The sequence below is a fragment of the Macrobrachium nipponense genome, chromosome 5 (assembly GCF_015104395.2).
Source record: "Macrobrachium nipponense isolate FS-2020 chromosome 5, ASM1510439v2, whole genome shotgun sequence".
NCBI lineage: Eukaryota > Metazoa > Arthropoda > Malacostraca > Decapoda > Palaemonidae > Macrobrachium > Macrobrachium nipponense.
The window spans coordinates 80679885-80707384 of NC_061107.1; the positions used below are offsets into that span (position 1 = coordinate 80679885).

General features: G+C 37.5%; 1 protein-coding gene across 9 annotated transcripts in view; it reads right to left on the reverse strand.

Annotated features, from left to right (window-relative positions):
* The window catches only part of LOC135215456 (mucin-2-like), a 372218-nt gene that overhangs the window by 52261 nt on the left and 292457 nt on the right, over positions 1 to 27500 (reverse strand). For 8 of the 9 annotated variants that reach the window (XR_010314688.1, XR_010314687.1, XM_064250173.1 and 5 more), the window contains one exon: positions 5674 to 5718. The exons of the other annotated variant lie outside the window; for it this stretch is intronic. Coding sequence is in view for 6 of the 8 variants with exons in the window: in XM_064250173.1 (XP_064106243.1) it covers positions 5674 to 5718 (45 nt within the window). In the remaining 2 variants the exon portion in view is untranslated. The remainder of the gene's footprint in view (positions 1 to 5673; positions 5719 to 27500) is intronic. 9 annotated transcript variants of the gene reach the window in all.

Sequence of the window (27500 nt, forward strand, 5' to 3'; positions counted from 1 at the left end):
TATATAACACACACACATATATAAGAGAGGAGAGAGAATATATATATATATATATATATATAATATGAGAGAGAGAGAGACGATATACAATCGTGTTGATAAAGAGTCACCTTTAGGCAATGTCCAATCAATTGTTGAGAAGGGTGGGCCACCTGGTTCAGAGAAAGGTTACTGCGAGAGAGAGAGAGAGAGGGAGATGGAGAGAGAGATGGGGAGCCAGAGAGAGAGAGAGAGAGAGGAGAGAGATGGCCCCCACCCATTATTATGCAGTCTGGGAAAATTACACTTAAAATACCTAGAGAGTCTTTCATACCTAATGTTTACATTCCAGCTTCCTTAAACCTATGACGTCATCATCGTGAGACCCAAACCGCCGCTATACCCACAAGTCTCATCGAACGCAAACACTGAAATAAAATACAAGTCTCGTTTGAATTAAAAGCCACAACGGGGCGCCTTTGAAGCGGAGAGCTAAACCGCCTGGCGGTGAATTAAAAAAAGGAACACCTGGCCTGTACCAATTCATTATTGCAACCCGCCCCCCCCCCTCCCCCCATACCTACACCCCCACTTTTTTTTGTTTTGTTATATCAATGAAAGGACGATTTCTGTCAGGTAATACAAAGTTTTTTTTTATTGGTGTTTCTCATTATCCAGTGCAACCATGATTATTGTTATCCAGACAGATCCTGTTCTGTCGATGTTCATTATGGATGCTGACGTCGTTACTACTACAGTACAATGTTGTCATTGTAACAGTGAGTATAAAATTTAATGGTTAATTGAATGGTTCCGCTGCTATCAGGCCCACTGGATAAAACCAAAATGGCGGGCAGTGGACTGGAAATAGAGGCCCCGGGCAACGCATGAGGGTAGAAAGATAAATTAGGTCTAGAATTTTGGGGGGAAGAAATCTTAAGATGAAACGAAGAGAAACACAGGAACATTTTTGGAAAGGTGGTAATGTTGAGGATTGAGGGGGAGAAGAGGAAAAGTGAATAATAAAAGAGCAGAGAGAAAGAGAAAGAGAGAGAGCGCGCCGAAGAAAGATGAGGAGATAAGAGGAAATGAAAGAAGTATGAGAGTGTATATCAAGGAATGCAAAAAGGGAACATGGCACGGGGAAGTAAAAAGGCGAGTTATGGATACGCGATAAACAATGATAAAGAGAGACGCCAGTGCAAAGCAAGAAAATAATAAATGAAAACGAAGAAAGACGAATAACTGGGGAAGGTTTATAGGGAGAGGGCGATAATTCCCCGTCAGAGATGCAGGCAGCTATGGAGAGCTACGTGGAGGCAGACACGTCCCAAGGACCACAGTAGAAACCAAGATGCGTCCCTTCACAAATGGAAAGAGGGGGAGGGAGGGAGGGAGGAGGAGGAGGAGGAGGAGTTGACACCCTTCAAGGATGTAATTCGCTAGAGAAAAGGCAGTGAAAGAGATGTATCAACAGCGACAATGTTAACAATGTTACAGCTTTCAATCCAAGTAGAGAAACCGTTCGTTTTATTTCACTCAATTTACACGAATCAACGTATGGAATTGAACCATACACACACACGCACACACACAAGAAAGAGAGAGAGAGAGAGAGAGAGAGAGAGAGAGAGAGAGAGAGAGAGAGAGAGAGGTAGCAGCTACGTACAGAGATGAACGTCAGAAGATGATCAATCATAATTATCTTGACAGACTCAAAGAAACAAGACACGAGTCTTACTTTACGCAGAGACTGGCTGGCTTGTGGGTTGTTAAAGGACAAGGAAGACTGCCCAATCACGTACATTGAAACCTTTTACTGCAAGTGCGAGTAATACCCTCCGCCTCACAACACCCATCTCCAATCTCTCTCTCTCTCTCTCTCTCTCTCTCTCTCTCTCTCTCTCTCAGGCTATGGGATATCAAAACTTTGTTGACTCAGTAGGAGTCACTCCATGGTGTTATCCAAGACAAAAGTTATCTCTCTCTCTCTCTCTCTCTCTCTCTCTCTCTCTCTCTCTCTCTAGCAGCTTGGAATTTACACTGAAGAGTTCTTCATAACAGTCAGTACGTGTATCTAATTCAAAAAAATATTCTTTTAGGATATCAATAAATAAAAATAAAAAACAATAACAACAATGTTAGGTTCAAAACCACTTAATAAACAAATTATTATCTCCCGTCTCGATCTCTCTTTCTCTCCCTCTCTCATTACCCCACACCCCCAAAAAAATACTTCCACGTACTCATGGGCCCATCCCAAGCGTCTTATCCTAAACCCATCCTTCAGGGATAAAATAGGATTGAGTTACTGGAGAACTGATTTCCAAATCCTTCTGCCACAGCCTCCAGAGAAGGTAGCGGCCAGAATGCTTATACAGATTATACAACCCTATAATTTATCTAATCTCCCTACTTCCCACTTTTCTTAACGAATTACGGAGTCCCTAGAAACATGATCAAATGAAGAGAAACACTGAGTGAATCAATATGAAATACGTGACTAAGGAATCAGTAAGTAAAGATTATGAAAATAAATAAGAAGAGAACAAGAGATAATAGCAAACGCTAAGTAAAACCAATAGGCTTAGGATACAGAGACTGGGAGCAAAATGACTCGAATATTTCTATAGATGTTATGGAAGAAGAAAAGTTTTACTTGTACTTACGATGCCAGAGAACCATTTAATGCCAACCATGAAAATGGAGGCTGTTGTATTTAATTTTTAAACTCCAGGCGTCAAGAAGGATAGAAATAATTATTCTGTCTTAAGAGGATCACTTCAATGTCACCCGCATGCTGCCTTCACCGTTAGAGAATGCAAAGAGGAAGAGAAGAGACGGAATAACAAATGAAGAGAAGGCTAAGAATGAGAGACACGAACCTCCGCAGTTCAAATAGATTTTTACAAAAAAGGACCTTATTGGGAGGTCACTCATTTCTGGGAACTTTCTGTTTACTTAAGGGCATAAGTTTATTTTATCCCCCCTTGATGGATTACGATACTGTTTTCTGGAGGTGTTTACATAAATTCATTTGACCACGAAAAGGAAATATTTTGTAAAACGGAAACTTGAATCCTTTGATTGTAATCAGATTTCGTTTGATCAATACCAAGATGATCAATACCAAGACAGCCTGCAATATATACATTCAGTCCAGAATTACAACAGTAAAATTCATAAAATGAAATAAAAAGGTTGTAAATAACAAAAGGTTGTAAAAAACTGAGAAGAAAACGAGGAATACAGACAATTTCATTCCACAGATAACGTAATCGCATAAGTACCTCTGACAAAAAAAAACGTGGTATCAGTGACGGAAATCCCTAATGAATGCGCATCGGATTACCGGATGTTATCTTTAATTATCAGCTGTCGTACATGTTTGAATGATCAAGTGCTCTTTCATTATTTCCAAACGTCGCTCTATTCTAAGCAATACATTTTCCGTCAAGTTGTCATATCATAAAACGGAGAGCTTGGAATATAATAAGGTTAGACAAAACACATGTAGAGGTCAACGCAGTTGAGAAATAATAGCTATAACAGTGTTAGCAATGGCTTAAATGATAGTGAGTTTTTGAAGCATTGGTGCTTACCAAATCAGGAAATGGTTCTGCTCATTCTTGTCCCTTCAGTTCATCTTCTTCCCTTACTCTAGCTTAGTATTTCAACATTATCCTAAGTCTGGGGTCATTCCCCATTCATTTAAGGAAAAACAGGAGATGAGAATTTAAATCCACTCCATTCTCCCCTCCCCCTCTTCTCCTACACCGAAGTATAATCAGCCGACAGACATGAAAGAGCTTCTATTTCCAGAGACTTCAGGAGGGGCCCTGAATCCTTAAGCGTCCACAGAGCCCTCAATCCTGCCATTGCTATGCAGGAACCGACGCATAACAACGAAGAGCCAGAATTAAATTGACCACCGACGCCTCGTCCAGGCATGAGAAAGAAGCGCTGGGGAACTCCACTACTCTCGACGTTGTGATGATAACGTGTCTCCAAAGGCTTCGCTCTGGGTAACTACTAAAATCATGGAATATAATATAGATCTTAGGGTAAAGGCCAAACGCTGGCTCCTACGAGGTCATTCAGCGCTGGAAGGGATATTGAGAGTACAAAGGTTTGATAGATGTAACAGGAGGGAAACTTCAAAGCAGTTGCACTATGAAACATTGGGAGAGGGTGGATAGCAAGATGGAAAAACGATAATATGAATGGAGGTACAGTAAAAGGAATGTGCAAGGTTGCAGATACGGGCGTAAGGGACGCTGCAAAGAACCTTTGTAACGCCTACAGTACGCCTCGTGAGATTGCACTGGCGACATTACCACCTACGGGAACTACTAAAATTATGAACAACATCCACACGTATGTACAAACATACACAGCTACATATACAAACGCACACGACCCCCAGAATCAACTAACTACCTGGTACATCATTCAGAGCTTAGGTCAACAAGAGAGGCACGATGGGATTCGACGGCCTTTGCCTAAGTGTTCCGACTCACTTGGGAATCGAATCTGTCTGTTGCTGGCGAGGAAATCGTTCTAAACATTAGACTCGATTCCAATGACAGAGGAAATGACTTGACGGAGGTCAAATTAAGAGGGGAAATCGCAGAATGGATTAGAATGATCGGAGGAAGACGTACCCAGGCGGTGAAAGGAGAGAGAGAGAGAGAGAGAGAGAGAGGAGAGAGTATTAACTCCTCCATCATCATTATTACATAATAAAACGTCGTGAAAGTAGGACTTTGCAATTCCATTGGAGAGCGATATGACGGTACAAATGACGCTTCAATTCGATCTTAGAGACGGGGCCGTAACTCTACCGACTGATTCACTTCCTCGTCTCGAGACGAACACTCTAGTATCTGAGCTCCTTCGCACGGCCCCACTCACCTCCCCCCCCCCCCCCCCCCCCCCCCCCCCCCCCCCCCCCCCCCCCCCCCCCCCCGCCCCCCCCCCCCCCCCCCCCCCCCCCCCCCCCTCCCCCCCCCCCCCCCCCCCCCCCCCCCCCCCCCCACCACCACCTCCCTGCCCCCAACTCATGTCATGAAGGATTCACTTCCTTCCGTTTTGCTTTGGCGATGCTGGGACTAGACTGGTCTACTTATCTGATCGCGGATGTGGGGTCTCTGTTCGTGAATTATCTCTTCGTTTCTTACAACGGAAGTATTCAGTTACCTAATTCTTCTATTGCCGTTGAGTGGTCCTTTGTGTAAAGATACACAGTGCGCACTTGTTGACGATAAAGACTCACACAACACTGAATTCATATCTATTCGTAAATATAAACAAATGCACATCCCCTGTTTAAGAAAAAAAAAAAAGTCGTATAAAACACGCATAAATGGTTTAAACATGCAGTACAAAACTGTTTACTTTTAAGACCCCACAACACACAATTATGAGTATACATACCCATGAACAAATGTATATTACAAGACAAAATAAAAAAAAAAAGCTCATAAAACACGTATGAATGTCATAAAATTTTTCTATACTCTAATGCACGTATAAATGTCCCATAATTTATTTATACTCTAATACACGTATAAATGTCACATAATTTATTTATACTCTAATGCACGTATAAATGTCATATATTTTTATACTCCCAAATTCTAAAAAAAAAAGAAAAAAACACGTTGACATAGCAATACTAATATAATTACTCACAGGTTTGAAAAGTGACAAATGGACACCCTCTGGAACTCTTCTTACCTGTGGAAAGAGAAATGAAGATATTAAATACAATATCATATAAAATTTCGTCTCAAGAGTCCAAAAAAATAGATTAACATTGCCAAACATACGAATAATAATACATACACAACAGGCACACCGATGATTGCCCCTTTCACTGTGCAAGATGAATCACATCAAGAATAAAGTATATATATATATATATATATATATATATATCTATATATATATATATATAATATATATTATAGTATATATATATAGTATATATATATATATATATATATATATATATATATGGGTGGGAGGCAGTCCACCGATATATAGTCCTTAGCTTTAAACCTGAGTGTTTTAATGGGTCTTTTATACGTCCGATTATATAATATATATATATATATATATATATATATATATATAGTTATATATATATATATATATATATATAGTGTGGGTTTTAGGCGGTTTTGCTCTTTTAAACAACGTTAAATTCATGGTAAAGAAGAAACATTATATATAGCTCGTAAAGAAATAAAAATTATACAAACTCAATTACATAGTAGCATGTATTTATTTGTTTGTACTAACAGTAATTCTTTGAACATCGGTTATATGACCACTTATTACGTCTCTAGAGGGTTTTCTTTCCTTTCTCTGAAGATGTAATATTTAGTACGACCCTAATACGTTTTCTTTCCTTCTCTGAAGATGTATAAACAGTAAATATACGAAAGCGCTGACGAAGGCTTCTCTCTCCTCTGCCTCAATCGGGCATCTACTGCATAAGACTAAATATTCAGTCTCAAGGACAGACGAAACCTCACAAAGACAGGTCGCGTGGAGAAAAGAAGCCTATGCAGTTTAAATGATGAGTTTCGAGAAAGAATTTACTTAATATTTCCAGAAAAGGGAATATCCCTCGGTTGACGAACTGGATACCCCTAAGTTGACAAATTTAAATATCAGCCAGTTGCAATAATAGACAAATCATTGGGCGACAGCCTGATTGATAATTTTATTAACACACTAGTGTTATGGATATATTTATATAACATATATATATATATATATATATATATATTATATATATATATATATATATATATATATATATATATATAAATACACGTGTGTGTGTGTACATAAAAGTGCGTATATATTATGTGCGTATATACAGATATATTTATAGAGTAGAGGAAGACCGAGATTACCATTATTGCTTAACTCTGTGTGTGTGTGTGTGTGTGTGTGTGTGTGTGAGAGAGAGAGAGAGAGAGAGAGAGAGATGAGATGGAGAGAGAGAGAGAGAGAGAGAGAGAGAGAGAGAGAGAGAATCAAACACTCGCCCCATCTGGCAGAACATATCGTATGTCATCCAAATAGCTAATGATATGCCGCCCTCCCCTCGCGGCTAAGTGACAAGAGGAGGTTATGCCTCTGTGATGTCATTTCAGCTGTCCTCATCCCAAACACGACGCTCTCTTTTAGACCTCATACTCCTGCAGGAGGCGTCATATCTCGTCGCTTACGCCAACCAACCGTCGTGTTATCAACGTCATCAACGCGGGAGACATCGGCAAATTGGTTATTTTTAGTCGCTGGACTAACCAACTATAGGACTCGCATCATTATTCCGGCGCTGAGAGAGAGAGAGAGAGAGAGAGAGAGAGAGAGAGAGAGAGAGAGGAGAGAGAGAGCCTGACATATCCTTGGTTTGCCCAACATTGTTTCACTACAGCTGCGTCACGTCATAGAATCCTTCAATGCCATGACAGCGGTTGAGGTATAGGCGCATGTCTACGCATCCTTATAATAAATGGATAAAGTAAATTAACAGCAATAATTAGCAAGCATAAACCAATTTAAGGTAATTGGAATATAATGAGAATAATTCAACAAATATGAATTTTAAAGTAGCAAACGGTCAATAGAAACGCAACAAAAGAAGAAAATATCCAACTGGCCTATAACAGTGAAAAAAGAAACAAAGAAAAAAAGGAGTTTCTTGACACAACAAAGACAAAACAAAAGAAAAGATTAATAAAACATATACTCGACGAACCATGCTATGAAACCGCAACACCTGAATAGAGGACTTAAAAGTTCTGACGTCATTGGGGGACGGCTTCAATTTTTATCTTTTATGTTTCTCTAACTCACGAGTCCTGTCTTACAGGATGAGCGGACAATTCAACCCATCAGAAGCATGTTACGAAGGTCATATTCTTAAGCACCAGGAGACGAAGAACCTATCAAATATGAACTTACGATACAGGTACTTTTTTTATAATAAAGCACAATTAAAAACTATTGTTTATTGCACGATTTTAATTGGCTCGTCATAATAAAATGGAATTACTCTTAAACAACATAACAAGGGATTTACTTGTTCGAAGCCCCAACGAAAGACGAAGCCGGGAGAACATACGCCACTGTAGGATGTGGAGATAAGGAAGGATACCCAACCCCTCCCCCCTAAGGATGCCCCCTCTCAGGTGGGACCTTCAATCCCATGAGGAGCAACTTTAGGAGTTGAAGTGCGGTAGGGGATGGAAGAGATGGACGAGGGGTAGGGGAGGGGGAGAGACAAAGCGTCTCCTTATCCTGCTAGATGCACAAGCATCATCGCATGATCGGTGGCTATTCACTTACTTTTACAGACTGTAGCTGAAAGAGGGTGATGTCACCCTCCTTCGCCAAACACCGGACTTCGTTCGTTTACTTGTTTATTTTATCTTGCGTGACGGATAAGGCAACTAAAAAAAGAAAGATACAATATCCAACAACATAACTGAAAGTTTTCAATGACTCGTTGTAATGCAACGAACACTATGGTTAAAAATAGACCTAAATTTGATATGACATTTAGGCCAAACGACTGCAGATATCAACGCACACTCATGTACTCAGTATCAGAGAGAGAGAGAGAGAGAGAGAGAGAGAGAGAGAGAGAGAGAGCATCATGACCCAAACACCTAAACTTGGCTCAGGTCTGGCAGTGCCTGAGTTGCATTGGGAAGGAGTCACCAAGAACGGGGATTGTTGCTGTGGACTATGGAGGAAGTACTATGTGGGGGTGTGTGTGTGTGTGTGTGGGGGGGGGGGGGGGGGGGGGCGGTGCTTGAGTCTCATGTTAATCAAGGGTATGTCCAAGGTGCCAGCAGACGAAATCAAATATATGAACTAGTCTGTACTGCTGAGCACAGATACCTAGGGGGAAAATCACTGCGCTGTTGTAATGCTCTAGGCCTAGCGCTTTTCTCACGTTGGTAATCCATAACCTTAGCTCTTAAACAGCTCCTATTTTAGACTCATGTTTAGTATTTCACACAGAAATATAATCAAAGTTGAAGGAAAGCTATATACATATATATAATATATATATATATATATATATATATATATATATATATATATATACATATACATATAAAATCCATAACCTTATCTCTTAAACAGCTCCTATTGTAGACTCATGTTTAGTACACCATAGAAAAATAAACCAAAGTTGAAGGAAAACTGTTTATATATATATATATATATATATATATATATATATATATATATATATATTTGTGTGTGTGTGTGTGTGTGTGTGTGTGTGTGTAATTACTATTTACACTCACATACAATAAACGATCAAATATCACATCCTTAACATGAGCCTGATGATAGCGTGCTAAGTCTCCTAAGACGTGTGATACACGGATCCCAAGCCAATCATGAATCATAGTTGGAGATGGAGAGATGATTATTAAGTAACATGAGAAGCGAACGAGTGGATTGTGGATATTTTATGGGGCTTATAAACCTCGTCCGAACTTTCAATATATATATATATATATATATATATATATATATATATATATATATATATATATATACATATATATATATATATATATATATATATATATATATATATAGATATATATTATATATCTTTTTTAACCTTCAATAACAAGAACTGGGAGTAGATTATATACTTATCTGTTAATTTGTTAGATATTTCAAGAACAGCTATAAGGAAGTGGAAGAAATTTACCCGACATATTCATTTAAAATATCTGGATGATAAATTACTTTTCTCCTATAAGATGCAATGCAACGCATTTGCAATGCCATTTACATATCGCTTGTATACTGTTCACGGATAATGTAGTCATGCATTCACAGGCAAGAATTAAAATCTTCATTGTTGAAAGGTTTTGGCGTAGCTGTTGACCCTAGTTAAGCGCTCTCGTTGAAGAACAAATTATCTGCTCAGTAAACAGAACGACTACAGAAATAGTATAGAATAGAGAATGATTTGTGACCAAACTATATAGTGAAATATAACAAAATCTCTCTCTCTCTCTCTCTCTCTCTCCTTCTCTCTCTCTCTGTCTCTCTCTCTCTCAGCGAGAAGGGCTTGCAATTTCCGCTATACCCAACGAGGCACTTCCTCAGTGCCATACGCTCATGTACGGCCAAATGGATTCTATGACTTCCCGCGCTAAGAAGGTGCCACTCTCACTTCCTTGCCACGGAATAAAAAAAAAATAAAGATAAAAAAAAAAAAACAGACACGACGGCCCCACAGAGTGCAGAGCTTTATGGAAGCGTAAAACTGAATAGAAAAATAATCAGTAAATTGCTTTCATTGCAGACTGAATGAACTTTATGAGGATGAAAAGAGAGACTAAAATAAAAGTAAAAATTTAATGAATCGGGTTCATATCTCACATTATTCCTCTTCAGCATTTATAGCTTAATAAAAGGGTTTGCAGACATGCATCCTTTTATCAGTACACTCCTACACACGCGCACACATTATAGATATATAATATATAATATATATATATATACATATACATATATATATATATAGTACTGGATAATCTTCTTAGGCACGAAGATATAGTAATTCAGTTGTATTCCACAAAGGAAAATGAAAAAGGTATATCTCAGAAAATGCCCAACAGTTTCGTCCTCCAATGGACCTCTTCTTGGAGCGTCCATTGGAGGACGAAACTGTTGGGCATTTTCTGAGATATACCTTTTTTCATTTTCCTATGTGGAATACAACTGAAATTATATATATATATATATATATTATATATATATATATATATATTATATATATATATATATATATATTATATAAACTGCTCGTTAGTGATTGCTATGTAGTTTACCATTTTCTATCACCCTGAAGTCTGTATTGATGATGTGTTTGTATGGCCACACACACAAACAGACTCAAGAAGGAAAACCACTGATAATATTGCCACAGCCATTATTTGTTATACTATATTATTATTTGTTAAATACAGTAGTAGGGGTATCATTAGGAGATACAAGTTTTCCGCATATGTGGAGCTGATACTTTCAGATATGAACATCATCATCATCACCATCATTCCTATAATGGTTGCTATTTTCATTGTCACTTAAAAACCTTCCATGACGCATTCAAACTGTATCCGCCATCTGGTAACTTTTGCGTCAGAAGCTCCTTGCGTCACTCGCTGGGAACACAAAAGTCTACTAATGCAACTAGAAGGTGTTTTAAAAATAACTTTTGTCTTGGATAACACCATGGAGTGATTCTCCTACTGAGTCAACAAGTGATCTCCCATAGTCCTTTGATAGAGAGCCGAGAGAGAGAGAGAGAGAGAGAGAGAGAGAGAGAGAGAGAGAGAGAGAGAGAAATTTTGGCTTGGATAACATTATGGAGTGATTCTCCTACTAAGTCAACAAAGGTTTGATATCCCATACCCTAAGAGAGAGAGAGAGAGAGAGAGAGAGAGAGAGAGAGAGAGAGAGAGATAATTATTTTGCAAGGAGAGGGAAGAGAGGAAGAAGAAGAAGAAGGAAGCGGGGCTATTGGTAGTCTGCAAGGGGGACCAGAAAATTTGGGAGTGGCCTCGACACCTGCCTGGCATTAAAATGAGATTGCAAATGGAAAAAAAAAAAAAATTCAACCGAGGAACGATTACACAGAGGATTAAATGTTTTCCGTTATCACAATACGGGGCATGTAACCTTTAGTTTTACTGTGAAGATTGTTATTAAGTTACAGTTAACAGACTTTTATGTCATGAGTCTTCAATAACAAGTTATTTACATCATAAGGTACGCGGAAGTCGCCCGAAAAAAAAAATCGTATACATTATATATATATTGATATATATATATATATATATATATATATATATATATATATATATATATTATATATATATCACCACATTCACATTATGCAGTCACAAGATGATTCCATCGACAGTCAAGAAATACAAGTATGCGTTTCAACACGAACCATAATAAGAGAATACCAAGCAGAATCACTTATACACATCTAATGTTGTTTCCTTTTACGGCGAATTCCATACAGATTACCATTCTGTCTAGTGAAGCGTCATAACAGGAAATAAAAGTTTCTTAAACGATGACTGGCAGACCTTACAAGCCTTTTGAGACTTTTGTCCTCACTCCAATGCAAATGAGCAAGAACATCCCACGATAAAAGTAACCACAGCTGTTAACTTTTCTCACATTGATACCTTTGCAGACAGAGGCTTCACGGTATGGTTGTCCCTTTATTAATTAAAAGACAATAATAAAATGCCTAACTATCAATTGAAATCGTTACACTGATCGTCATCAGGATATCTGAATAAATAGAGTTAGCTTCACTCATTAGTACTACATAAGAACAGCTTGTTCTGTCGTGACCTTATAAGCAAGTGTCGCCTCTTTAACATTCAATACGTTATCGAACCCAATCAATAGTTACCCGGCGTATTAGGCTAGACGCAAAACTGCAGACAGTGTAGTATATCCTTTTGCAAGCAATGATTCATGAATATTCCTTAAAAAAAATTGTCATTTTCCAGTCACAAAATACGTCACCCGAAGGAAATTCAAAACAAAACTATTCTATCAATAATAGTAGTTGAAGACGACTTCAACATATTTATCATTTTTGCCAACCGACGTGCCAGTCTCTCTCTCTCTCTCTCTCTCTCTCTCTCTCTCTCTCTCTCTCTCTCTCTCTCTCCTTGTTGTGAGTTTATAAAAGAAAGCTAGATAAAATCATTAGAACTGTGAATGAACAGTAACACCTGCTCTTACATATAAGTGAGCTCACGATGTCTCCTCGGATGGACTCTAAGTCTTTGAGATATCCTGATCCTTGTAACTCCTTGTAACTTTACATTCGTGCGTAAACCGTTCACCAGAAATGGTGAAATGTACAAAAATATAGGAATCCTTAGTTACAAAAGTAACAACTGAAAAACCACGATAATTTAGGGTCAGGGAATTACAGGGTCGAGCAGGCAAGATAAGCCATCACACCACCTTTCCCTGATAATGCTTTTCATTTAAGAGACAACGGGGATCGGGGAGGGTGCTCCCATGAAACCCACCTCCCCCAGTACCCTTTTCTAGCCTCACCACACCACCTCCACCTATTACGACACCAACATAAGCTCCCTGGGTAGTTCTATTATCCCAAACACTTCTAAAGCTAGACATATACATAAACTCTGAGAAATGGCGTCAACAAATTCTACATCCATGCCAACACAATCCTCTTATACACAATTGAATCTTCATTATATTCTAATGCTAACACTTCTAGTGCGATGCCACATCCTAAAACTCCTCAAGTCAGGGCCCCTGGCTTAAACCAATTCCAAAAACTGTCGAAACTGCGTCAGCACAATTCCCTACAAGTACCTCCGTCCCTAACAAACACGAACCCAACATCAACACCCTTTCCCAGGGAGGCCACCAACCCTTGAAATCACCTTCGAACCCGATTCCAGAGGAGGAGGCAATTCCATCCGAAGCTCAAAGTTGAAAGCGGCAAACGATCTTTGATGCAGAGGACCTTCCATTCAACAAGGATAATGAGGATGCGCAGGACTCATAAAGTCTCCGAACTGGAGCTAGTACTATGTAGCGAGACGCTTACGCAGGTAGATAGACATCGGCGATGGGGGTGGAGACACATCGTTGTTGGAGTAGGTGGCGAAGGCAAATGGGATGTGGGTGTGGGAGGGGAGGGGGGTGTAGAATAAGTTGTGTGGGCTGCAGTGACAGGTATTGTAAGCTATGTGTTTAAGGAGGGTGTAAATATACTGCTGATAATACCTAGTAGTGTTGCTCGCAACTACTTCTGAATTAAGACATATCCTGCTAAAGAAGTCGGCTATGGACAAAGGAAATAGAGAGAGAGAGAGAGAGAGAGAGAGAGAGAGAGAGAGAGAGAGAGAGAGAGAGAGAGAGAGCACCCTTTGCTCTAGCTGTAAAAAATATAATCACTGATCACCCCATTTCCAAACGATGAAAAAAATACTGAAAGAGTTCACCATTCCGCTGTAGAAGGATTGCAACGATAAGAGCTTCTTGAAACATCATAACACCAATCCAATGCAACATTCAAATACCGGCATAACAGCCAGACTGTAGCTGTTGCTGCTCCAACCCGACATATTTCCGCTGGGCGTCACCTTTGGTTTTTCTCTTTGGCAAAAACTGGCGGCCATTAGGAAAACACACATGGCCTGCACGATCCCTTTCTTTCTTAACTCTGTCCTACCTACTACGACGAACGTAAGAGCCTACGAAAGAGGAAGAGTATACGGAGGAGGAGGAAGAGGAGGAAGTGAAGGAAGAAGAGGAGGAGGAGGAGGAGAAAGAAGTGGCAAATTCATAACGAATGCAAAATAAATCTGTTCTTATACAGCGCTGCGTAAAAAGTAAATTTCCCATGATTTGAAGGAATGATATAAGTCGTGTAAGAGAGAAAGATTTTAGCTTTCATTTACAAACATCACTGTAACATCATCCCATTCTCTACCAACTATGTATTGTATGTAGATGTATATATATAATAATATATATATATATATATATATATATATATATATATATATATATATATATCTATATATATATATATATATATATATATATATATATATATATAAGTATAAACAGCTTCAACGAAACTCCAGTTGAATAATATGCTACTATTTCCAATACACTACAGACGACTGAAACCTTAACAATCTAAAAAAAAGGAAAAAACAGGACCCTAAAACAAAAAGCAAGAAGCATAATAATCCCGACTGAAAATATGAAAATACAAGCAATCTTCCAGGCAACAAATAACAAACGACAAAGCAATGTTTGAATTATGTTCGAAGGCAAAAGCAGAGAGAAACTCGTCGCACCGTTGTTAAACCACTCGGCAAAAAAAAAAAAAAAAAAAAAAAAAAAAAAAAAAAAAAAAAAAATCCGACTCAGAACCAAGGGAGGAAATGAAAACATTTCGCAAAGAAAACAAAACCGTAATCACTTGTAGGGGAGCGAGAGGTGACTAGCATACCAAGAGGTCCTGGCTTTTCGTGTGTGTGTGTGTGTGTGTGTGTGTGTGTGTGCGTTCCTTATTACATTGAATACATTTTCCAATCTTTTGTATTCTAAAGAAATCGATTCATCTCATGAATGAGAGGAGAGCGAGAGAGAGATCACCAATCTTCCAATCCAGGATAGTAGTCTATCAAATAGTCCTAGCTCTTGGTCACACCGCCTTAAATTTATGTTATGCAACTTCCTTTCACCTGCAAAGGCAATTGACAATTTTTTACTGTTTCGTTGTATAATAACGGCTCCTAAAAGAAACCTTGGACTATCAGAACCCTGGAGGACTGAAAGGTATAAAGATAAGTTTACTGAAAACTTAAATAAAAAAATGAATCTCACCACCTGCAAGAAAATCGTAGGTTGGTTTACTTTATCAGTTGCTATTAAACCCATCTTTTATCATTATTTCATCAGTTGCCATTAAACCCATTTTTTATCATTAACTTACCAGTTGCTATTAAACCAAATTTTTATCATTATTTCATCAGTTACTATTAAACCCATTTTTATAATTATTTCATCAGTTGCCATTAAACCCATTTTTTATCATTAACTTACCAGTTGCTATTAAACCCAATTTTTACCATTACGGTACATATCACTGAAACAAAAACAAAATGTTTCAAATTACTGATCATCAGTTAAAACTGGTTTCAATATTCAATTTCTGTAAAACAAGAAGGTAAAACCAGATTCACCCAGGTAATACCAGTATAATTTGGCAGCAGATTATTACAGGAATAAACTGGATGCTTCTAATTTCATTGGTAATTCATATATATATATATATATATATATATATATATATATATATATATATATATATATATATACCGCGATCTATGAGCTATATAAACTTTGTAGACTTTAATTCTTTTTACGAGTATTACTGCAACTGTTAATACACATTGATCAGCAACAATAATTCCTTAACGTATGAATATATACGCATGAGTAAATATGTAATCATGAATATATATATATATATATATATATATGTATATATATATATATATATATATATATATGAGACATATATTCATGAATATATACACACGAGTAAACATATACTCATGAATATATACACGAGTGAATATATATCATGAATATATACACGCGAGTAAACATACTCATTACCACACCGAAGAGAAAATTCATGACTGGAAAAGTCGAGAGAGAGAGAGAGAGAGAGAGAGAGAGAGAGAGAGAGAGAGAGAGAGAGAGGCTGCACAGTTGAAACACAGGAACAAACCATACCATAAACAGGGAATAGTAAACTACTGTTTGTACTACATAAGCAATTCCACATTGGAAACATGATCTTTATCAAAACCGTAAAAAAAAAAAAAAAAAAAAAAAAAATCGCCACCAGCAATACCCGCCCACCTCCGCTCTTACTCCACCAGGTGGCATTGGAAATGCGACTTGAGGGCGTGAGGGTCACTTCTCGATGTTTTGTATGAGAAGCTTGCCCAGGGGCACCGTTTTTCCAATCATAATTATAGTCGCTGTCTCAGCCGATGGTCAGGGCACCTGTCTCGGGGCACGTAATCTCAACACGGGCATTTTCGGCTGCATGAAGAAAAGGATCTCGGTGAGTAATGCCCACACCGGTGGCCAGTTTCGTACGAGGAAAATGACTATAGCAAGATTTTTTTTTTTTTTTTTTTTTAGTAAGTGGTATCTCTTTTCTGTATTTCCACTTACCTTCACTTACTTCCTTATGAGCAACATATTCTTTAGATGCTTGAATTTCAAGTCAATGCCCTTTAGTGGACTTGTTCCATATGAATAGGGGTACCTTCTGAATAATAATAATAATAATAATAATAATAATAATAATAATAATAATAATAATAATAATGTTTTGTTAAAAATAATGGTAGTTCTCAACGAATTACTCTTATACAAGGTCTTTTCAATTCTTTTGATAATTCGTTTTTCTGACTCAACTAGGTTGTTGATTAAAATTCCAATATTCATATTTGTCATAGTTAGGCTATTTGTCAATAATAATAATAATAATAATAATAATAATAATATAATAATAATAATAATAATAATAATAATAATAATAGAGGCTGAAGTAGCTCCAGGACTCATGCAGAAGAGTGTGATCCTAGAAACGGCGCACATAGTAAGGAAAGGGATGGACTCTTAAGGAGGTAGGATGCAACCCGAAACCCCACGCTATAAATACCACCCAGTCAAATTGGAGGACTGTGATAGACCAAAATAATAATAATAATAATAATATTAATGAGTTTAAATCAATGCGTCTTCATACCGATGCAAAACTCGCATGCAATACGATAGACTGTTTTCAATGCTGATAAGCTAATTTGAAGAAAATTTCATCAATAAAAGTAAGTGAATGTCCTAAAGCTACCTTATTAAAAATCTAACAACCATTTTCAGTACTGAATAAAAACATGAAAACTAACAATCGAATAAAAGTTTCATCTGCGAAACAAAGCAAAAATCGCGGTTTCATTGAAAGAAAAAAAAAAACTTCTAATAAGAATGAAGAAACGATATGAAGCAACAGTTAAAAGTTTGAAATCTAGAGAAGTTATTCAACCTTATCACGGGATACCAACTGATAACGGACACTCGGATTGATATTTCACACCACATAGTTGCAGAGAGAGAGAGAGAGAGAGAGAGAGAGAGAGAGAGAGAGAGAGAGAGAGAGAGAGAGAGATTTAATACAAGGAAATCGTTATACCTAGCTTTCATTGAAATGTCAATAACAATCATAATCATAATATCTAAAAAAAATTTCTTCATATTACAGTTATCGTAACATTCGAGACGCAATCTATCCATATTATAATTAACAAAATAAATCGACTATGTACGATTTCAGCTGTATTACAGCCACTGAAATTAGTGTGCTATGACTTAATTACATTATTACAAAACACCACTTTCACCAAATTCCTACCATATTTCCCGATTAAAAAAACTCAGAACATTCCCAGAGCTACAATTCTGACAGCTGTTACGACCTCATTACTTTAGTAGATTCACATCAACCGTGCATATGATGTCTAAGGTCAGTCCCTTTCGACGCTCCTGATTGGCTGTTGATAAGCCAGTCGCAGGGCTGGAAACTCTCAGTCTCCCTCGAAAGTTCACACAGGCAGGCAGGATGTATGCTCCACCTCTCCTGAGAGATACTTTTGAAAGACGTATCCCCCAGTAGAGGTAGTACATAGCTCCAACCCATGTGAACTCTCTCGAGAGAGTGAGAGTTCCCAGCCCTGTGATTGGCTTATCAACAGCCAATCAGGAGCGTCGTAAGGGACTGGCCTAGACATCAAATCCACAGTTGATGTGAATCTACTATAGCAGTCGGTTCGCGTTAACAGGACTTAAACATGTTGTCAGCCAATCTAATCTGGAATATCAACCTTAAAATCATAAGGAAGTCACTCGAGGTGTGAATGAGAAGCCAAACAGGATAGTCGCAATCGTTCTGATAAACGTCGTTCGTAAACATCTGGCAACGACAACGTATCTAAAAGAGGCGTGGCCGCCGTCTCTGCATTAAATCAGCTGCCAAGGATTTCTGAACATGCGACTCTCTGTGGTCAACCAAAGCCTCTGGAGATCACGTTTAACTCGGAAGTACGAACTGAAATGTCAATATTTTTTTTCCGTGTCTAGGAATTCGACGAATGATAAATTACCTTATTACTGTATCTATTTCTTGTGAGAGATTGATAAAACCCCAAAGCTATAACACGGAAAAGATAAGATTGCATAAAACTAACTCATGTGTGGGCAACTACGGTACCAAAAGCTTAGAAAGGCAATCTACTTATCTAGATATTTAACTAAACTAAAATTAAACAAAGGAATAAAAAAATATACTACACAAAAACACAAAAAAACCTACACCTTAGTTCAAACTATTCTTAAATACCCTAATACACATTGCCCATCGATACTTCACGAATGACAACCTAAGAGTTAACAAGCCAAGTTTCTAGAGAAAGTTAAAAAATCAATTTCTCTCTCTCTCTCTCTCTCTCTCTCTCTCTCTCTCTCTCTCTCTCTCTCTCTCTCTCTCTTCGTACTTCCGTCCCGTAACCTGCAAAGCCGCCGCTCTCAAAGGTGCTCCCAGTTTCCAAAAGTATTTCGGGGCACAAATTTCAATGATACGTTGGAAAAGCTCTTATAGATCTTACCCGCTGACCCAAGATGGAATGCCCCGGGTCATTTCAGAAACCGCATTACAGGGCGCAATTCTGACACGATATCGCACCTTGCGTCCGATTGGAAAGTAGGATCTGACGTCACTGCAGGAGATAACTACAGGGTGTCCATAAATCCCAGTACCATTACAAGCGCTAAATACTTGTAACAGTACTGGGACTTTATGGGCACACTTTATTATGAATAAGGTCCGATTCTAAGTAGATGAGAGCCTCGACAAGGGAAATCCCACTACACAAGGAAAGGAACCAATAAATAAGCAATCTATACACACAAACACACACACATTCTCTCTCTCTCTCTCTCTCTCTCTCTATCTCTCTCTCTCTCTCTCTCTCTCATTATTTCAAAACATAAACAGACTTAAAACGGAATGAAATACGATTCACAATGGATGCACTGAAGTGGTTGAGAGACGAGAGTAAATACGCACCCCAGTACACATAGAACACATGCCCATAAAAACAAACAAACAAACAAACACACACACACACGCACAAACTTTGTACTCCAACAATGACAAAGGGATCAAGCAATACTTTTTCTTATCAGCTTTTATCACATATCATAAAAGTAATCATCAAGGGTTGCATTATACCTACTAGTGGAATCTCTTATCAAAATATAAAGGAAACATCACAATAAAAGAAAGAAAGAAAAAAAAATACAGAAGGTACGAACCAATGCTCCTTCCCAAATCTAAGCTCTACCCTTAAGGACTCTACCTCTATCCCGTAGGACCCCTTACACTCGCCAAACCCTATATGACGTCAACAGTTTGTGAATGGGAAGGAAGGGATGGTAGGATGTCGAGGGGTGGGGGGAGACTTGTCTTAGAGAGAGAGAGAGAGAGAGAGAGAGAGAGAGAGAGAGAGAGAGAGAGAGAGAGAGGAGAAATTATCGCCACCTGTGGTATCGCTATCACCTGATTCACTTTATGGGGATGTTTCGTGCTGCTGACACTCTAATTATTCTGTCTTAAGGCAGATAGTACCCCTCTCTCTCTCTCTCTCTCTCTCTCTTCTCATACACAATTATGTAATATATATATATAAAATTTTTCTATATTATATATATATATATATATATATATATATATATATATTTCTAAACTATACGAACTCTTCCAAATGTTAACATTACCCCCAAGAATTTTTTTTATTCTTTTTTTTATTACGCTGTCAATTTTTCACGGAATTATATTTACATCGTGTATCTGAAAAGCACTAAATTCTTCTATTGTACTGGATGATGTGGGTTTTTCCAACCCAAGAGGCACAGCTGGGATTTCGCGTGTCAAAAAAAAAAAAAAATAATAATAAAAAACGCACACAGAAACCTCGTGAATATACATTAAACGAAACACAAAAATCCTACTACGCATAAAAAAAAAAAGTTACAGGAGAATGTCTTTTATTTTTTTATTTTTTTTTTTTTTTTTAGAGTGAGCTCTCTGCCCAACCGCCCACCTTTTTTGATTGATTGATTGAGTGTCTTGTTTGTTTTCTGGCGTTCACGAACGACTGTTATGAATGACTGCAGATACATAGTGTATATATATATATACATATTATATATATATATCTATATATATAATATTATATATATATATATATATATATATATAATTATATATATATATAGGAATTATATATATATATACATATCTATATATATATATATATATATATATATATATATATATATATATATTTACGTTTACATAATTTGGACGAAAAAAAATTCAAAGTAATATCTTGAGCGGAAAACACCAAGAAAAATAATATCTTGAATGGAAAACACTCAGTCACCCGATGCATACTTCACCGATACTTTCCAACCTCAGCTTTGTAGAGTTATTTGATAAGATGGGAAAAGTGACACCAACGAAATATTAGGAAGAGGAGGAGGAAGGCACGAGACACCGTTTGCCTCCTCGCCCACTCAGCCACCCCATCCATCCTTCCCCTTCAGGTTCGGTGATGCTAATAATTATAATTACCATAAGATGCAATAACACAAAAGGAGACCCGCCCAATGGCCCACTGCTACAACTCCCTGTATACATCTTCTCTCTCTCTCTCTTCTCTCTCTCTCTCTCTCTCTCTCTCTCTCTCTCTCTCCTCCTCCTCCTCCTCCACCCGTTGAACCCTTACCTGTTTCTTCTTTTCCACTACTATAACTCTTTGAATATATCTTCCCTCACCTCTCTCTCTCTCTCTCTCTCTCTCTCTCTCTCTCTCCTCCTCCTCCTCCCCTCCACCCGTTTGCCCTTACCTGTTTCTTCTTTTTTCCTAACCCTATGAACTTCTTTGAAATATATTTTCCCGCACCTTCTCGCGATCTCCTCATCTCTCTCCTCTCTCGCTTCTCTCTCATCTCTCTCTCTCTCTCTCTCTCTCCTCCTCCTCCTCTTCAACCCGTTGAACCTTATCTGTTCGTTCCTTCCCACTACTACAAGTTCCTGCATATACCTCCTCCTCCTCCTCCTCCTCCTCCCGTTGAACCCTTGCCTGCTCCTTCTTTTCCACTACTATAACTCTCTCTCTCTCTCTCTCTCTCTGCAGAGATACTCATTGATACTACATATGAGGCAATAAAGCAGCATACCTACGAAGAAATAAATTACGATATGACAACAGAAAAGCAAATCCCGAAGAGGCTCTACCCAGATCTATACAATGACGGGAAAGAGGAAAAAATAGACAAGAAAGACAAAATCTGCAAACTTTTGAAAAGAGGGAATTGCAGATTTGGAGAAAGATGTTACTACAAACATCCTAAGATATGTCAAAACTATGAAATATATGGTAAATGTGCATACTTAGATGGATATGGGGATGATTGCAGAGATCTGCATCCAAAAATATGTAAAAACCTAAAAGAAGGAAAAGGATGTAAGTTCGACAAAAAATGCAAATATATGCACCCTGTAGCCATGAATCATAATCAAATAAATAACCAACCAAGTAATAAAATCCAAAATAAGAAAGAAACAAAATAAAAGAGAGAAATCAAGAATATCAGGTAAAAGAGAAAAGCAAACCACCAATGAGATATGCAGAGGTGTCAGCAAAAAATTTCAAAGCATCAGCTCCGAAATTCTACTCAAGAGATAATAACTGTATTTATTATGCAAGAGGATATTGCAGAAACGGAGAAAATTGCAGATTCAGACACAAAATGAATAATTATGATGAAGGAAGATCAAATATTATGGAAAAGTTGGATTTTTTAATGTCAGAATTTCTGGAAATGAAAAAAAGAACAACATACCAGCAGGAAAGAGACATGGGAAAATCCTATTATACCAGTATTAAATGAAGGAGAAAACACGCAAACCATCATAGTGATGAATGCGCAGGGTTTAGTTACGAGTAACTCAAAAAGAAAAATAGAGTACTTAGAAGAACTAACCCAAAATGAAAAGAAATAGATATAATGAATATAAGTGAAACCTGGTATTCCCAAGAGACTGGGAATGATGATCAAATAAAAGGGTTCCAAACTTATAGATCAGATAGAAAAAAAAACAATAGGAATCAAGGGGGAACCGCAATATATGGGAAAGACAAAAACAAGAAAAATATATGAGAAATATAGTAACTCAGAATGTGAACTAATAGCGGTAGAATTTGAATCTGAAAAATTGATGAACATAGTAAATATATACCTCCTAATACTAAAGAGTTTGACTTAATAATTGAAAAATTGGATGATATATGTAGAAATCACAAGGACTGGACTATTCTCCTATCTGGTGACTTCAACTTTCCTTTCGTATGAATGGGAAGAACAAAAAGAACGAATAGGAGATTGTGGTTTGTACTATACATATAAAAAAGAGAGTAATAGTAGTGCAGAAGATAAGAGGCAATTTGAAAAGCTATTAGATATGCTACTAGAATACAACATCAACAAATAAATCACCTGCCAACAAGAACGGAAAATACTTTAGACCTAGTATTTGTGAACGAGATGAATTATGTTAAAGAAATAATAGTTTATAATGCGAATATTTCAGACCATAATTGTCATAGAATTAACAGTTCATTCCAAAGCAAGTGAAAAAATAGAGATAAGCAAGAAAATGAAAAAGTGGGAAGGATATGGAAAATACAACTTCTACAGTAAAAAATATAAAATGGTCAGAAATTAATGAAGAATTAAACAAAGATTGGATAACATTTTCGTAGTGATGACATATGGGTAAATACGGAGATATTATATAAAATATTGGAGAAATAAAAAGTGGAAAAATATATAGCCGAAGAAGAAAAAAGTAAACATCATTCATGCATACCAAGAGACAGAAGGATCTTGTTCCAGAAAATCAGAAAGTGGAAAAAAGTCTTGCAAAAGAAAAAAATGCATGGAAAGTTATAGAACAAAAAGTAAAAAGTAAGATAGAAAATGCAGAACAAAAGATTATACAATCAAAAGAAAATGAAAAACGGGACTTGGAAGAAAAAACCCTATTAAATATCAAGCAAAACCCCAAGCTATTATACTCATATGCGAAGAAGATGAATAAAAGAAGAATAGAAATAGGCCCTCTGAGAATTGAAGGGAGATTAACGAATGAAAAAAAGGAAAATTTTGCAACATACTGGCAGAACGATATAAGAGAGAATTCACCCCTAGAATAGATAATGAAGATAATGATATAGAAGTAAGGGATGAAAAATAGTGAATATGTTTAGCTGACATAGATATTAATGAAGCTGATATTGTGCAGGCTATTAATGAAATTAAAAATGGAGCTGCTGCAGGGCCTGATGGAATTCTGCTATTTTGTTAAAGAAAGTAGTTCATTCTATCGCAAAGCCACTTGCAATATTATTAAGACAAAGTGTAGATACAGGCAAGATTTATGATGAGCACAAATTAGCATATATTACCCCTACTTTCAAAAGTGGATCAAGACTAGAGGCAAGTAATTATAGGCCTGTGAGTCTAACATCACATATTATGAAAGTGTATGAAAGGGTAATGAAGAAAAATATTATGAAACATTTAATAAAAAATAAAAAATAATTTGTTTAATAAAGGACAACATGGTTTCGTACCCGGAAAAAAAGTACACAAACCCAACTGTTAGTCCTACCGTGAGACAATTCAAAAATATGAAAAGCGTAAATTGAAAACAGATGTGGTTTATTTAGACTTTGCAAAAGCTTTTGATAAAGTAGACCATAATATATTAGCGAAGAAAATTAGAAAACACACCAAATATCGTGGATAAAGTAGGAAGATGGTTAAAAGAATTTTTACACAAACAGAAAAACAGATAGTTATTGCAAACGACGAGAAATCGGATGAAGTCAAGGTAATATCCGGTGTGGCCGCAAGTACGGTGTTAGCTGCAATACTGTTTGTTATTATGATTGAAGACATAGACAATAATGTGAAGGATTCGGTAGTGAGTAGTTTCGCAGATGACATAAGAATAAGTAGAGAATTACTTGTGATGAAGATAGGAACGCTCTACAAAGAGACCTTAACAAAGTATATGATTGGGCAGAGGTAAATAGGATGGTATTTAACTCTGATAAATTTGAATCAATAAATTATGGAGACAGAGAAAGAAAGCTATATGCATATAAGGGACCTAATAATGAGACCATCACAAAGGAAGCAGTTAAAGACCTTGGTGTGATGATGAATAGGAACATGTTATGCAATGATCAAATAGCAACTCTGTTGGCAAAATGTAAAGCAAAAATGGGAATGTTGTTACGGCACTTCAAAACAAGAAAAGCTGAACACATGATTATGCTTTATAAAACATATGTTCGCAGTCCACTTGAATATTGCAATATGATATGGTACCCACACTATCAAAAGGATATTGCACAAATAGAGAGTGTACAAAGGTCCTTTACAGCTAGAATAGAAGAAGTTAAGGACTAGACTATCTGGGAAAGACTACAATTCTTAAAATTATATAGTCTAGAAAGGAGAAGAGAACGCTACATGATAATTCAGGCATGGAAACAGATAGAAGGAATAGCAGAAAATATCATGGAACTAAAAATATCAGAAAGAGCAAGCAGAGGTAGATTAATAGTGCCCAAAACTATACCAGGAAAAATAAGGAAAGCACACAGGACATTAATCCACTACGCACCAGCATCGATAATGCAGCGTCTATTCAATGCGTTGCCAGCTCATCTGAGGAATATATCAGGAGTGAGCGTAGATGTGTTTAAGAATAAGCTCGACAAATATCTAAACTGCATCCCAGACCATCCAAGATTGGAAGATGCAAAATATACCGGAAGATGTACTAGCAACTCTCTGGTAGACATTAGAGGTGCCTCACACTGAGGGACCTGGGGCAACCCGAACAAGATGTAAGGTCTGTAAGGTAAGGTCTCTTCTCCTCAACCCCAGCCCTTCAACCCCTCCTTACCTGTCTGTTCCTTCTGTTCACCTATTCTCATCCTCTGGCTTCTTCTTTTTCATCTTCAACAACTGCGGGATGGGGCAGCACTCGTCAGAGCCTACAACAAGGCCGTCTGTCTAACCTTCTTCTCCTCTGAATGGAAACGCCTTGCATATGAAGCAGGAATATGAACAGGAGGCTTTCGAGTGGCGTTAGCAGAGATTTGGGGTTCATTTGACAGGCGATAATAATGATAATAGGAAGCGTTAAATCTTCACACTAATATTTCCAATCGATAGAGATAAAAAAGGGAAAACCTTTTTTAAATTAGGGGAAAATCTTTTTAAAAATTATGGTAACGAAACGTAATTAAAGCGAAAATATATTAATGATGCAACATGTCGCCTTACCGTCTTATAGAATATATATTTTTTTCACAAGTAACAGTTATCCCATTTTTTCGAAAATCCCTCTAAGAAATAGACTTGTGGGGGTGGGGGTGGTGGGTGGGTTAATAATAGGCTTAATTTACGGAAAAGTTTCGAACCCACCTACCCCCTTAAAAAAAAAAAAAAAAAAAAAAAAAAAAAAAAAAAAAAAAACTTAGCATCCCTTGCACGAACTACCTCTTTCTGCACTTAAACCATTCTAAACCCGCATACCGCCACCATGTACCCATACCCAAAAATCTCTCTAAGGGGCATCACGAGATTCATAAAAGATGCCAAAATAACTACGACAACCACAACTCTCGGGCGGTATTAGCATGGGAAGACAATTAGCCTTATCAATATTTTTTTTTGTATGATATATCATCGGTAAGCGTCAGAGACCTAATCTCCATTACAAGTATCAGCGATACAGAGTTTCTTCTCGTATTTATTCAATACCACGAGCCAATGTATATACACACACATACACACAGAGAGAGAGAGAGAGAGAGAGAGAGAGGAGAGAAGAGAGAGAGAGAGAGAGAGAGCTAACCATTTCCTAAGATCAATAGCAATGTCTATGACATTCAGCAGGACAACCATTTCCAAAAAGAAAAAAAAATTATATTCAAAGCTAACTTTTAAAAAAGGCTTAATGTTTTGGTTACATAAACTGTCGAAACAAAGAAAACCTCTCCTCCAGCAGGATTGACCATAAGCAGCTTCTCCTTCAGGCTAAATGGGAGGGAGGGAGGAGAGAAGCATCTGTCCACTTGGGATGCAGATGGAGCTATGTTTACACACCGTAAGAGGTTTCATTGTCATTCTGAAGAAAGATTGCGATATTTCATTTCAGGTATGTTTCCTCTCACTTATTCTAAGGTTCCTTCTCTCCGACTGTTCGAAAACATTGGGGGGGGGGGGGGGGGGGGGTGGGGGGGGGGGGGGGGGGGGGAATTCCGTTGTAAAAAAAAAATAACTGCAATTCAGTCTTTATCTGTCATGACCTCAATTTCTCTAATTCATGTAAAATACTATTCACGAAGTCTTCACCGTCACCTTGTTTTGTATTGAGCTGGCCTTATGCCAGCACGGGCTCTTGCTCACAGAGCAGCCCGTAACCACGGTCACCAAGTGTTTTTAGCGTCAAGTGAACTGATATTTATCAGAATTCGGACACCAAGAGTCCTCAATTCCAGTTAAAATAAAAAAATTCATGGAAACAGGTCTCCATTCATACTGAATCCTACCCTCGGCTAAATACGACAATGATCAGTACCCACAGGTCTACAGACATTCCCTCCCTCCCTCCCTCCCTCCCTCCTCCCCACACAATC